General features: G+C 36.3%; 1 protein-coding gene across 10 annotated transcripts in view; it reads left to right on the top strand.

The window, feature by feature from the left end:
* Positions 1 to 14,920, top strand: part of HECTD1 (HECT domain E3 ubiquitin protein ligase 1) — a 61,939-nt gene that overhangs the window by 14,292 nt on the left and 32,727 nt on the right. For 4 of the 10 annotated variants that reach the window (XM_032690740.1, XM_032690743.1, XM_032690741.1 and 1 more), the window contains exons 3-14: positions 3,963 to 4,197; positions 4,955 to 5,182; positions 7,937 to 8,218; positions 8,462 to 8,750; positions 9,077 to 9,153; positions 9,239 to 9,337; positions 9,667 to 9,781; positions 10,357 to 10,531; positions 11,876 to 12,014; positions 12,181 to 12,351; positions 13,381 to 13,603; positions 13,692 to 13,736. In XM_032690740.1, coding sequence (XP_032546631.1) covers positions 3,963 to 4,197; positions 4,955 to 5,182; positions 7,937 to 8,218; positions 8,462 to 8,750; positions 9,077 to 9,153; positions 9,239 to 9,337; positions 9,667 to 9,781; positions 10,357 to 10,531; positions 11,876 to 12,014; positions 12,181 to 12,351; positions 13,381 to 13,603; positions 13,692 to 13,736 — 2,078 coding nt within the window. The remainder of the gene's footprint in view (positions 1 to 3,962; positions 4,198 to 4,954; positions 5,183 to 7,936; positions 8,219 to 8,461; positions 8,751 to 9,076; positions 9,154 to 9,238; positions 9,338 to 9,666; positions 9,782 to 10,356; positions 10,532 to 11,875; positions 12,015 to 12,180; positions 12,352 to 13,380; positions 13,604 to 13,691; positions 13,737 to 14,920) is intronic. The other 6 variants (XM_032690742.1, XM_032690738.1, XM_032690737.1 and 3 more) reach the window with 3 other exon arrangements.

Below are 14,920 nucleotides of genomic sequence, written 5' to 3'. Positions count from 1 at the left end.
CTGAGCACTGGAACAGATTGCCCAGAGAGGTTGTGGAGTCTTTGTCACTGGAAATATTAAAAACACACCTGGCCAAAATCCTGTGTAATGTGCTCTGTGGGGACCCAGGGTTGGACTAAATGACCTTCCATAGTCCCTTCCAATCTTACCTGTAGTTTGAGAAGACAATGCAGTGCGAAGTTCAGAGCTGGCAATGAGTGAGGCTCAGTCAGGATCCTTTGTGTCTAATGACCACAAAGTTGCAATAAGTTAAGGTGGAAAGATGACAATATTTAAAACTTGCAGAGTATGTTTGTGAATGCCTTCCTACCTTCTTATTTATGTGGTACTTGTGAAGGCCAGTCAATTACATTTGTCCCCAGGAAGCTCCTGCTACTGGATTGTTTCACTTAGTTCAGAAGAGAAATTTATCTTATCTATAATAACCTGCACATCAGGAATACTGTTTAAATTCTAGGAAATTATTTTTGTCTTTTCTCAAACTCTTGACACCTACAAAGTGAAAGATTATCTGAAGGGGCTTGGGCCTGGCTTCTCGAAGATGTATTTCAGAATTGCATACAAATATAACTCGATAGTTGTATTTTCATAGAATTATAAAAGGTCTGTAGCTGTCCAGAAAAGCTGTTATTTATGAGTAGTGAAAAAACTTACACGCTTGGCTGGCACAGCAAACTTTTTTTTTCTGCTGATACCAGTGCATGTTTGAAATGTTAAAGAACTGTGCTGCTGAGAACAAAGTATAGCAGTGTATTGGCCTGAAATAAGATGTTTCTACACCAATGCATGCAGCATGAGGAACAAACAAGAGGAGCTCGAAGCTTTGGCCCAGTCCCAGAGGCTGGACAGCACTGACATAAGTGAAACCTGTTGGGATAAGAGCTGTGACTGGAGCACCCTGTTGAATGGTTACAGGCTCTTCAGGAAGGATAGGCAGGGCAGAAGAGGTGGGATGGGGAGTGGCACTGTATGTAGTGGAAAAGTTAGAATTTATGGAGCTCATATTTGGCAATGGCACAATCAAGAGCCTCTGGGTGAGAACCAAGGGGCAAACAAATAGTGTGGATGTCATTGTGGGAGTCTGCTATAGACCTCCCAGCCAGGATGATGACACCAATGAATTATTCTTTGAGGAACTAAGGGACACTTACAAATCGACTGCCCTTGTCTTTATGGGGCACTTCAACTTGCCAGAAATTAACTGGGAGCATCACACAGTTGATAAAACCTGGGCCAGAAGATTCCTAAAACACCTGGATGACAACTTTATGGAACAGGTCCTTTATAAAATGTTTCTGCTAATCTTTCAGATGGTATAGTCTAGCTCTTACCTTTCTAGTTAGTACAACTGGAACTCCCAAAATATACAAAAAACCCCAAAGACAGACTATTACAAGAAATGAACATCAAGTATGTAGAAGTTGAAGGAGCTTGAAGGAATTTTCCCTGAAAGATCTTGTTAAAATTAAATCAGTTGCTGTTTTCAGAAATGATGAATGTTTTTTTCAGAACAAGTGAAGTTCTTAATATTGCTGCTTTTATAGGAATTCAATGTGCGTTACTGTAGTCTACAAAATTAGCTAAGTCTGGGTGGCTTTTTATTTTGAGAATCAAGCAATATCCACAGGTTAAATGTGGGACAAATCTACAGTTTCTTCCTGAAACCTTGTGAGAAAACTTGGTTTCCTTATTGGAGGACTAGTAATCATTCCTCTAAGTCAGAAAACACATGTCCTGACAGCAAGTGGATGTTGTTATTTACCTCCTAAATTGAAAAAGTGTGGTATCTGATAAATGTAGCTAGAGGTTGTGGCAAAAAAAAGAAAAGTAATTTAAAAAAAAACTCAAACCCTTACGTTTTTGCTAGAGAGCTGTGCTGTTATAAGAGGAACAGTGCTGATACAGTGCACTGGCCTTTGTGTGCTGACAAAGAATTCAATATAAATGAACTGGTTTTAGTAACTTTGTATTTTTGCTATGTCTGCTGGGTGATTGGCGCTGGTGGATAGGAACAAATTTCTTCCAAATTTTTAAATTTCCATTTTCAAAAAATACAACCAACTTCCCTTTGAGCTGTGTCTCTTTTTAAACTGTTGAATCACAGGGAAGAAAATGTAAATTTTAGATTTGCTAAGTATGGCTTGGACTCTCTGCTGCTGTCTATGGCCATCTAAGAGAAATGTTTTACTACTCTTGCTAGAATTAAAATGGAGACAGTAGAGCTCCCTACTTTTCACCTGGTTATACATGTGTGAGTTTGGTTTCTTTGGGGCTTTTTAAGATTTGTGGTTATTGTTTGTTTGTTTTTTCTTGCAATGTGGTGTTGGAAGAACACTGTTCATAGCAGTGTTTTAGTGTTCTATTGCGGTTGCATAAAATTCAATATAAAAGATCCAACACCAAAACACTTAAACAGATAGCATTGTCCACTTTAAATTTTATGTGCTGAAATGCTTCTTGTGTCATTGTATGGTAGTTGTCTAATAATGAGTACAAATTTGAGACTTTTTTTCCCCAGTGGATAATGCCTTAAAAATGCCAATTTACTGTATAAACTTTTCTTAAAGATGTACAGTTAAGTAGCAGATTTTTTAAGAACAACAGACAGTATAGGCTGGATAGGCTAATACAAGTTTTACTTACGTGATTTGACTTTATTGAAGCTTCACTTATTATTTTGTCATTAAGGATCATTGGGTAATATACTTATTTGTCAGGCAGTATTATTAATTACTTCATAGAGCATGGTCAGATCTTCAAGGAAACTCTTAGCATTTTGCTGTCCCAGGATTTAGTCCCTTTTATGAGTCATTGCATACCAGATGGGATACTGAATGACCTCTGAGTCTTCAGAATGATTCATCAACAAGTACTTCACCTGTCTTCCAGACCAAAAAACATGTTATTCTTTCTGTTTTGGATTTAGAAAAGTTTTAGGCTGTCATTTGAAGACCAAAGCCTTACTTGAAGGAAAAGTTGCACTATTTGCTTCTTGTAGATTTAGTCTGGTCTACTGCATCTAAGGTTGAGGTATCGGTTATTTTGACTACGGTCACAGCGTATATCCCCTTCACTTAATTCCCCACCATCACCTTGGAAGTCTTTTACCACGGCAGTGAACCATCATTGTGTTGTTATTTGTAGTTAAGTAAGTATGCTATTGGAAGATAAACTGAGGTAAAGTATAGGTCTGTGTCTTAGAACTTTTGATCCAAATCAGTCTTAACCACAGCTGTGAAAAGTAATTATATCAGTTTATATTCTGTTGTGTTAGAAGGGTAGAAGAAGGACCATTGCAACTTGCTCATTTTGTTTTGAAGTTGTGGGGATATCCAACATACAGACTCAAAATAAAAAGGAGAGGCAGAGGCTACCAAGGCAATGCATGTGGAGAGAAAATGCAGTAGAAACAAGCTAAATGAATTAAATATGTTCTCAGTATGATTAAGGGGAAAAAAATGAGGCAGGGGTGGGGAAGGAGACTGAAATAGGATAAAAAGACAAGGGAAATAACATAGAGAAGAAGGACCACTCAGAATTAAATTGTTTAGCAAAACCAAAATCTTTAGTCTTTATATAAACATAAAATTTCAAGTAGCTATTAATCATCATGAACCTTGAAGCTCTGTTAAAGAAAAAATACATTCTGTTTGGTGATGTGAGGTTAATTCCTAAAATAAATTCCCAAGACGATATATTTTTTCCTGTATGATTGTAAAATTTCAAGAATATTTTCTTCTACTGGCTTCTTCCCCTAATACAACATCTTTTCAGATTACCAATTTGAATTTTCGTGTGTGAGATGCAGTGTTCTAAAAGAATGCTCTGAACCAACTATAAGCTGGTTGAGCAAATCATGTGTGCATGGAAAGCACTAATGTGCTGATGTGAGACTGTATGAAATTACGTAATGTAGAGAAACTGGCACAATGTAATAATGAGTTCTGTTTTTGTTCCTGCAGATGCCCTCCTCGAACTTTTTTGCCAGCACTGTGCAAAATTTTTCTCGATGAAAGTGCTCCAGACAATGTATTGGAAGTAACAGCTCGTGCCATAACGTATTATCTGGATGTATCGGCTGAATGCACCCGTAGGATTGTGGGAGTGGATGGAGCTATCAAGGCACTTTGTAATCGTTTAGTAGTTGTTGAACTTAACAACAGAACGAGCAGAGATTTGGCTGAGCAGTGTGTGAAGGTACATATACTTAAGAACCTTGTTTTTAAGAAGAAACTGGATGTATTGAAAAAGAAACGAAATATTAGAAGAAGGTTTTCCCGTTTATCTTATATGACTAGAATACTAGTAGAATGCTAAGAGCTACTTTTGTGCTAAAAAGGGAATGAAGAATGGCTCCAGGTTCAGATTAATTACCTGTTGCAAAAAAATTGTCTGCTTCCTCTTCAATAACAGTAGACAGAGCTTCCCTTCACCCTTGTGAAGTTTTCTGAAAAATTTACAGGGCCCTTAAAATCTCTAATTTAAAGTGTAACTCATGGCCCTGTGGTAGCATACAGTTGTAGTCCTTGATTACCATGGCATCAGAATTTATGCATGTATTTCCGATTTACTAGTTCAGTCTACTTGAAAGTGCATCGCTGGAGTGATGGTGCTCTTAGAAGTTTCAGAGCTCTCAGTTGTGTGTTATCCCGAGATTTAATTCTCCCAGGATAAGATACTGTTATCTGTCTTCATGAACACCTGTTATGACCATGCCATTGGGGGATGTTCTTGTATTCACTCCTGTATTTTTGAAGAAAGCTCTAACAACTAACTACTAGAGTATTGAAGACTTTGACTGCTTCTGGGTGTTGAGGAAGAAAGGCGTTTTTATTTTTTCCTGTTGTTTCATTTTTTTAACTAGTTCTGTATATGGATATAAACATCTGACTAGGATATAAATAACTGACTTTTTATGTATGCTTCATTCAAATTAAATTTAATTTTGTCCTAGGTGTTAGAATTAATCTGTACACGTGAGTCAGGAGCTGTGTTTGAAGCCGGAGGGTTGAATTGTGTTCTGACATTCATTCGTGACAGTGGACACCTTGTTCATAAAGATACTTTGCATTCAGCTATGGCTGTAGTATCCAGACTCTGTGGCAAAATGGAGCCTCAGGATTCTTCATTAGAGATCTGTGTGGAATCTCTGTCTAGTTTATTAAAACATGAAGACCATCAGGTAATGTTGGCTCAATGTGCTGTGAATTTAAATTTCATTATGTTTAATAAATAGATGACTAGGTAACTTCTTTAGCCTCCCCAACTGTAGGTCTACATAGAAGTTGTTATATATGGATATTACAATAGTTTTCTTTATAGTTGTTATGATAAGAGGATAAAAATACTGCTTAATGTTTGACTCCAAGCACTATTGTTTGAATATAATCTTATTTAACCTCTGAAAACTTTATTGAAAAATATCTTGTAACTTTTTTCAGTGCATTTTGAGATACTTTCTAAAGTAATTATTGTTCTATGACTGCACTTCAATCACTAGTAAGTTTGGCATAAGTAAGAGACAAAAGTCAATTTGGTTCATTTTTCTTTTGCCAGACTAAGAGAAGCAATAAACTTTTTCCAGTTTATAAGGTGTTTGAAAAAAGCAGTTGCTGGGGCTGTTGGAGATGTGAATGAGAGTTCAGATCAACTTAGCTATTTAGCAATTAAGCTTAAAGATAAGTGGGCTTAAGACTGGAGTAACCCAGATAATAAGTAAGTCTGTACTGGTATCCTTCAGAAATGTCTTATGCATGAAACAAGCCTCAGGATTGCAATGGATGTTGATGTGTATTATGGATTTGTCCAGTAATGTCCCTTATAAAGTTTTGTTGCTCCACACCTCATCCTTTTACACTCTTGGGTTTGGTCACTTTTTGTGTGGGCTGCCAGTTAGTAACACAACTTGAGGGAGAAGTTCAGACCAGATGAATGTGGCCCCAAGAACAGCTTATCTGTAACTTGTTTTTAACCTTTCTGCTAAACTCGCAATGTGGGAGAAGAAATGTAAATACTTTCCACAGTACTCTTCTGCTTTGTAACCTGATGCCACTAATACGGTGTGTTAAATAGGTGAACCTTTCTTGTGTATTTCTGACAGCTGTCATGGTAGGGATCCAAAATGTGTATACAAATTACATAAGGGTTGATGGAATTCTTTATCTGTACCGTCAAAGAACTGGAGCAAAATGCCAGAAGACATGAGCAGTGACCATCACAAGTTAAAGAAAAATGTCCCTTGCAAAAGAGTACTGATAAATCAGAATATTTGGCATGCACAGGCTGTGCCAGAAGTTTGCAAACTTAATGGAGATTTAAAATTTTGTCTTCATGAAGTCTGGCTACTACTCTGATCATGTTCTGTGTGTTGATGAGCAACTGTCTTTAAGCTCTTGTTATGTGATAGCTGACAATCATTTTGAAAATGGACCGTGCTATGAGTTGACATTTTAGGGAGTAAGAACTGTAGTAATTTAGAGTTTGATAGAGAATAGATATTGTGGTTTGGTTTTTTTTTACTATTTCTTGACATCAATCTGGTTTGCTACTACAGATCTTTGAAGGCAAGCGTGCCTGAAGCAGCTTATTTTGATATGCCTACGCAAACCTGATTGAAAGATGGAGACCCTTGTAGTGCACAGATGAGAGAGATAAAGGGAAAGCCTTCCTTTCTTTTCAGTGTTGACATGAAAAGATGTTGGCTGCTTTCCTTGGCAGTTGGCCAGCAGTACTTTTTGCTGAATTGTTAAAAGGATCATCAGTAAGCCTTATTTCCACAGTGCCACTGTTTGCTTTTTTTTGTGTGTGTGTGTTTGTTTTTTTTTTTTTCCCCTTTAGTGACAAACCTAAATTTGGGAATTTGCATTTTATTGTCACAGAAGTGCTTACATGTCCTTGGATCAGGTGCTCAGTGGGCAATCTTGAGTTACCTAAAATTTGCTTTTCCCAGTTTGTCCTATTTTTAGGCTTGGTCCAATTGAAAAATTTCTTGTGCTCAAGAGAAATATCTAGACCTTTAAATACAACTTTAACTATCAAGCTTCACTGTCAATTTAATACTTTGAGAGTTCTTAGTCAGTGCATCATTTAATGGCTTATTTGATAGCATTTCTTTTGATAGAAAGAACCAAATTATTATAACATTGTAATATTAGCAGAATGTTAATTATAAATGTAAAAATATAACACATTGGAATATTTGGTGTTCTGTAAATACAGAAGATAAAACCACAAGGAAATTTTTGTCTTTATTATTCTTTGAGGAACAAATTTCAAATTCGGTAAATGTATGAAACCTAGGAAGTAAGTCCTCATAGAGCGTTTTCTTGGTGTTTTGGGTTTTTTTGTTGTGTATTTCATTTTTGTTATTGGAAGGCTACTGTAATAGTTTCTAGCATCAGAAGAACCAGAAGGTTAAGTATGCTCTTTCAATACCCAGCTGTGAGTTGGTATTGGTTCTTTTTCAAACTGTATGGTCAGAATGGACAGTTGCTAGTGAGGATTGTAAATAGCTGTAACAACAAGATCTATAACTAAAAACGTTTTGAGAAGTGCTTCCAATATGTATTTATTGGCAATTTCATTATTAAATGTGTTTTTCTAGATTGAGCAAAACCCCAAATCACACAGTTGAAGAAATGCTCATAATGCTGAACTTCAGAAATAGTTTCCTTGACTTTTATGTATCATCAACAGAGAGAAGGAGGGGAAGAAATGCAGCAACAATACAGTCCTTCAGTGAGCAGTTCAGAGCACTGTTGGGTTCCATCTCTGAGTTTCTGGCTTGAAAAGCCTGTTTCCTCCTTTCACTGACTTTGAAGGGAACCTGGGGAAATCAAGTTCTTCTATATGTCCTGTATTCTTGCAGATATCCCCTTAGCATCTTCTCCTCTTAAGTAAGAGATATTTCATAATTTCTCTTGCACTTCTTTCTTAGGTTTCGGATGGAGCTCTGAGATGCTTTGCTTCCTTAGCTGACAGATTCACACGGCGCGGGGTTGACCCAGCCCCATTAGCTAAGCACGGATTAACTGAGGAGTTGTTATCTCGCATGGCAGCTGCGGGTGGGACAGCATCAGGACCATCTTCAGCTTGCAAACCTGGACGGAGTAGTGCTGGTGCACCACCAACAGCTGCAGACTCTAAATTAAGTAATCAGGTGTCAACTATTGTAAGCCTGTTGTCAACCCTGTGTAGAGGCTCTCCAGTAGTAACACATGTAAGAAATCCTTTTATGCTACAGCTTTTTGTTTTCATAGGGCTTTTCCCTCTGTGTACTTTAATGTATGCAAGATTTATGTTGCTATTTTATATATTTATAAGTTTTATTTTTATAGATACACATGCGCACACACATGCACATTTATTTATAAAGAGGGGGAAAAAAGGAAACATTTCATATGGAAATGAAACCCAATTCTGATAGTATCTTCTAAAGCCCTGTATATTTTTTATTGTTCAGACTTTTAATTATTTCCAGGATCTTCTAAGATCTGAACTTCCAGATTCTATAGAAAGTGCGTTGCAGGGTGATGAGAGATGTGTGCTGGATACCATGCGGTTAGTAGATCTTCTTTTGGTGCTACTGTTCGAAGGGAGAAAAGCCCTGCCAAAATCCAGTGCTGGATCTACAGGCAGAATCCCAGGACTGCGAAGACTGGATAGTTCTGGGGAACGTTCTCATCGGCAGCTAATAGACTGCATCCGCAGTAAAGATACTGATGCACTGATAGATGCTATTGACACAGGAGGTAAGCAAAAAATACTCTGATAAAGAAAATGAGATGCTTGCTTTATCTCATGGTTTTCATATAATCTGTGGTGTTACAATGAATGCTTACTTAGTGCATTGAAAATCTTCATATACAAGTTCACTTATTTTGTTAAATACTTAACAGGTTCTGTTAGTATAATTCTTATGCCATCTTTTTTTATAGGAATTAAGGGCATAAATGCTTCTCTAGAATTATTGAGGATGCTTAATTTTTTTAAGACCTACTTTTTATTTAAAGAACAGTGTTGAAGTTTAGTTTATAATTCTGGGAACTTTAACTATTTATTTAATTGTATCTTTCAGCTTTTGAAGTAAATTTTATGGATGATGTAGGACAAACTCTTTTAAACTGGGCCTCAGCTTTTGGAACTCAGGAAATGGTAAATTAGGTTTCTAGATTCTTAAGAAGTTATGTTATCTATGTGAAGAAAGAAAAAAACTACTTTCCTTTTTCTGGTTTAACAGGTAGAATTTCTCTGTGAAAGGGGTGCTGATGTTAACAGAGGTCAGAGGTCGTCCTCATTACATTATGCAGCGTGTTTTGGAAGACCTCAGGTAGCAAAGGTATGATTTAAACTGACAATTAGGAAGCCTTACATATTGACTTTTCATCTTATTCTGCACAAAATGTTTTCAATATGTTGGACACATGCATGATCAAATATTTACATGTTCTTTATGATGTTTATCAAAACATAGATTTTTCATCATGATAGGGCGCTAAAGAATAAAAGTAGTTTTATATTAGCTCTACAAATATCAGAAGCACGGAATGCTCCAACTTTGTTTATAAGCATGAGAAGAGTATAGGAAAGATGTGTAAAAAACACATTTGCTACTTTGGAAGAAGAAATCTTAATGTTTTATTCATACATAAAACTATTTGTTTTCAGACTCTCTTACGACATGGTGCAAACCCTGATTTGAGAGATGAAGATGGGAAAACCCCTTTGGACAAAGCTCGTGAAAGGGGACACAGTGAAGTAGTAGCTATTCTTCAATCTCCAGGTGAGTGCAGTTTTTATTTCCATACCCTCGCTGTAATAGAAATGCTGATACATGTTAAATATCGCAATTATTAGAATTTTATTAAGGTTATTTAAAAAAAAATATTTTGTGACCGACCTTCCTTAACCTGTAAAGTCCATATAAAAACTTCAGTGGTTTAGTTTATAAAAACTTCAAAGGTCCCCCTCTTCAGGGAGGGGGAATTACTGAAGAAATGACTGACTGGCCATGAGCACTGCCAGTGGTCCTGCTCTTCAGCTGTGGAATGGGACTAGACTGGGATTTTCCTGTGGATTCAAAGGTGTCAGCCTTGGTAGCTTTTCTGGCATCCTTCCTTTGTACATGAGAAAACAGCACTTTATCTGATGTTTGTTAGATGCCACAGGTGTGATACATGCTATCAAATAGTTTAATTCAAGAAGTTGTGCACGTGTAAATTTTATATTTCTTGGAGTGCATATTCCTGTTCAGGTACTTAGGTGTTTTAAAGAAAACCTGTATGTTTATTTAAAGGGCTTTTAGGTTTGGTTTGTTGATTTTTGCCACTGAATGTTTTGGGGAAAAATATTTTCCAGGAGATTGGATGTGTCCTGTTAACAAAGGGGATGAGAAGAAAAAGAAAGATGCAAACAAGGATGAGGAAGAATGTAATGAACCCAAAGGAGATCCAGAAATGGCACCCATATACTTGAAAAGGCTATTGCCTGTGTTTGCACAAACATTTCAACAAACTATGTTGCCTTCAATAAGGTAATACTGTCGCGATAGACAGTTTCTTAATACAATCTTAAAAAAGCCAAGGTGGATCTAAAAGTTTAAGTAATGCAAGTAACAATCATATTTCTTTTTGAATAGAAGTGGTTGTGTGAAAAATGTTGCATGACTGATTTTTACTTAACGTTTTAAGTAGCATTTTTTCCTTTCTGGGGAAGTGATGTCTTGGAAAAAATATGGTTAGTCAGTCAGAAGTGGGAGAGCAAAGCATACTCTTGACTATAGTAGCATGATGAAAGAATTCTATGTTCATAAAGTACATTGTATACACTGCATACGTGATTTGGTTACAGCTCTTTGTGCCGCTGTAATGAAAGTAGTAATTTAGTAGAGGAAAACTAATGAAGTGATATCAAGATACATTCATTGGATAATCATCAAGACTGGAAAAAGCTGTTTTTAGAAGACTAACAACTTATCAACTGCAGAAAATGCTTCTTACTGAGAGAATTACAAGAGTGTAATCTAATTTACTACTTAGAAAAGGAATGCTGTGGGTGGCATAGTGGATGTGAAAAATTGCATCTGACCATAACTGCTCAACCTTTTATACTACAAATATGATGTTTATTCCAATCACTTACTTATGGTCCCAGTGTTTATAGGTACTTTGATGGGTGAAAATGCAAGATAAAAAGGGCCTCTAGTGGAGAGAGGCTCAATATGAGCTGATGATAGAAAGCTTAAACTAGGTCCTTTTAAATGAATGAAATAAGAAACTATGTTAACAATCTACGTATGATTAACTGTTGTTGCAGATTGTGGAAAGAAGTAGTTGGCTCTCTATTTTAAAGTTTAGTTTATGAATCAGATAAATTATGTTTTTAGAAGTCAGTCAAATAAAAAATTCGTCTCTACCCTATGGGGGTGATTGGCTTTCACATTAATTATGGTTTTTAGTATGGAGAGCTGCATGATTAATAGTGATTTTAGACTTTAAAACTATAAGGGTCTCGAAACATGGGAAATATGACTAAAACAAAAGGCTGGATACCTGTGAGGGGGATAAATTGTGCAGAAGTGAATTGCCAGCACTAAGAGTGGATACTTAGCAAAGGGTTGAGAAGATTAAAATACCTTAGACAGGTAGCACTGTACAATCCAAAAAGATCAGAGGCACATTATTCTTAGAGATAATCTAGGATTTCTTAACAAAAACTAATTTCGGTTCCAGTAACGAGCTGAAACAAGTTATTTTTTTTGTTTCTAAAGAATGTATAAATGTAGTACAAAAGTAGTTTTATCTTGAACTTTTTTGTTGATTTGATTGCTGCTTGTTTTATCATTGTTAGAATCTTTTTTTTCTACCATCTCTTAAAGGAAAGCAAGTCTTGCCCTCATTAGAAAAATGATACATTTTTGTTCTGAGGCACTGCTGAAAGAGGTTTGTGACTCCGATGCTGGCCACAATCTGCCCACAATCCTGGTTGAGATAACAGCTACAGTGCTTGATCAAGAGGTAGGAAGACAGTGCAAAAAAGGGGGTTATATTCATTGATTCCATGTAGTTGTTAACAGCTAACCCTAAAACTTTTATACCATCCATCTGTGACCATATGTGAAGTTCAGCATGTAAGGATATCTTCAAGTAATTGTTATTTTCTTTTCATCCCAATGTATTACAGGATGATGATGATGGCCATTTGTTAGCCTTGCAAATCATAAGGGATTTAGTGGATAAAGGTGGTGATCTTTTTCTAGACCAACTGGCTAGACTTGGTGTAATTAGTAAAGTGTCAACTTTGGCGGGGCCATCATCTGATGATGAAAATGAAGAGGAGTCTAAACCTGAGAAGGTACGTGTATGGAATTGATAGCTTTATTTGTTACTGTAAAATCAACACTTCTGGTAAAATTTTCACTGTTATGAAAATGTCCAGGGCAAGGTAGTTAGGATATTAAATTCATGCTTATAGTATGCCCCTTGTTTTAATTGCTTTTGCTGTTTTTGTCTCTACCTTCATTTTCTGTTAGCACATTATTATCTGCTGAGTTTTCCTATCCATATTTATTTATGGTCAAGTTGATTGACACTTGATTTTTTTCTAGTATTTTGAAAGTGACTGCAAAATGAAATGAATCCTTCCTGAAGTGTATTCGTGTCAGAACTTTATGCGCCAAATAATTGCAGATGTTTTAAATGTTATGGGATATATTAAACGTATGAAAAAGAAAATAATTGTTTGCTTAATGAAAGTCGTAAGTGTATATTGAAGTTATTTGTCAATTTCCAGCAGTCTTATTGCCACTCAAAAGAACTGAATGGATCACAGACCTCTTCTGTTATCAATTCAATTAAATTTATAGTTAAACCTTAAGTGTATAGTTAAACTCTTTTACTGTGGGTTTTGGGTTGTTTGGTGGTTTTCTGAGTTGCTGGTTTTTTAAGTGTTTGGATGTTAAAAAGTCATCTGGACATGGTTCTGAGCAACTGGTCCTATGTGTCCCTGCCTGAGCAGGGGTTTGGACTAGATGGCCTCCCGAGGTCCCTGCCAACTTCCACCATTTTGTGATTCTTTCCTCACAATTCAAGTTTTGAACAGAAGTGGCTGTCACAGTTAACAGACTGTTGTTACTGTTGAGTAGATAAAGCTGTATGTGACAGGAAACTTCCTAAGAAGTATCTTATTGTTTTAAAGAATACTTTTAAGGATATGTTTTACAAACAGAAATAGTATAGTTCCTGGTACTTCTCTTAAAGTCTTTTAAAGATGTCTATGTTTTTGTGTTGCGTTTTCTGTTGGTTTGGGGTTTCTTTGCGTTTTTTTAATGGATTGGGCGTTTTTGTTCTTTTATTGTTGTTGATAAATACAAATTTATTACAGGAGGATGAACCACAGGAGGATGCTAAAGAACTGCAACAGGGTAAACCGTACCACTGGAGAGACTGGTCAATCATTAGGGGAAGGGACTGCCTGTATATTTGGAGTGATGCTGCAGCCCTGGAGCTATCTAATGGTAGTAATGGATGGTTCAGATTTATCTTGGATGGCAAGCTGGCCACAATGTATTCCAGTGGGAGCCCTGAAGGAGGATCCGATAGTTCAGGTAATTTTTTTACCAATCAAATCTGAGTTAAGTTTTGAGACGGTTATATTTGTTTATATAATTTGATTTGAGCTATTTTGTTTTGCAGGAATTGGCTTACTAAATAGTAAAGGATATAAACAGGTGGAAGGTGGTCAGTTAACTGTGATGCTTTTTGTCAGATAGCATGTGACCATAACTTGACTTCCTTGGTGAATTGTGTTAAGTAAACATCTTGCCAGTAAAAGTATATTAACTTTTTGTTTTAATTCTCCATGCGTACCTAATTTTTTTCACCCCAGTCATTAAAAGCACTTTGTAGTGGCCATCCCAGGAAAAGCAGGTTGAAATGGTGATTTGTTGTTTGCTTCTAGCTAGCAGAATGGAATTGCATGTGTTTGAAGACAAAGTAATGGAAGGTTTCTCATCAAGATTGGGAAACAAATTACAATGTCTTAATTGTCTGTTGGAGAGAGGATAAGGGAACAGACCTTATGCACTGGCAATGCACAGCTGGTTCTAGTTTTCTGTACAGAATACACAACTTGTTCTGGATGTGGAAACAACCTTCCTTGTGTTGTTTCATGTTTTTTGCAGTTCATGAATTCATGAACCTGCAGACATAAAATGCTTTGCAATATTATTATGTTTTCAACAAGCCATGGAGTGAAATAACAGAACATATTATGATTCAGGATGAAAATAAAGTGTTAATGACTTTATGCATCGATTTTGGTGCAAGGAGACAAAATGCAATATAGTGTGTTTTTGATTATAATGCAACTGGAAACCACTTATAGATTATTTTTTTTTTGTCAGAAAATGTATCTTTGCATTCTTTTTGATAAGGATAATACCTTAAGAGGTAAACAGTTCCTGGGTTGAGATACTACTTTATCACACAATACAATTTTAACAAGATCTATGAGGATAACGTTTTAGATTCTCTTAGCCCCCAGATGCCAACTTTTTTTTCCTTCCAAATGGTTTGGGCAAGGGGCTGAGACTTTACCATATCTGTACAAGATGAGTGGAATGGGGACACCTCAGATGAATTTGGAGTGAAGAGAACTTAAAAGAAGTCAGATTGAGAATTTAAGAAGATATCTCTTTAAATCAGTCTTTTAAAAAAGATTGAATAAATCCCAAGTTTTTTGACAAGATACTTAGCATAGATTTATGGAGGGAAAGGAGCTAAAATTGGGATTAAATGAGGCTTCATGCAGTATTTTGTCAGATAGACCTCTACTAAGAGTACTGATGTTTGCAGCGTCATTTGCCTGAACTTTAACCATGAACTCTAAGCATGTGCAGCAGCCTTTTTTACTTAAGAAATTA

This window comes from Chiroxiphia lanceolata, chromosome 6 (assembly GCF_009829145.1).
Source record: "Chiroxiphia lanceolata isolate bChiLan1 chromosome 6, bChiLan1.pri, whole genome shotgun sequence".
In the NCBI taxonomy this organism is placed as follows: Eukaryota; Metazoa; Chordata; class Aves; order Passeriformes; family Pipridae; genus Chiroxiphia; species Chiroxiphia lanceolata.
Note: the sequence above shows the minus strand (reverse complement) of the source record. Positions and strands in the feature narration are given on the sequence as shown.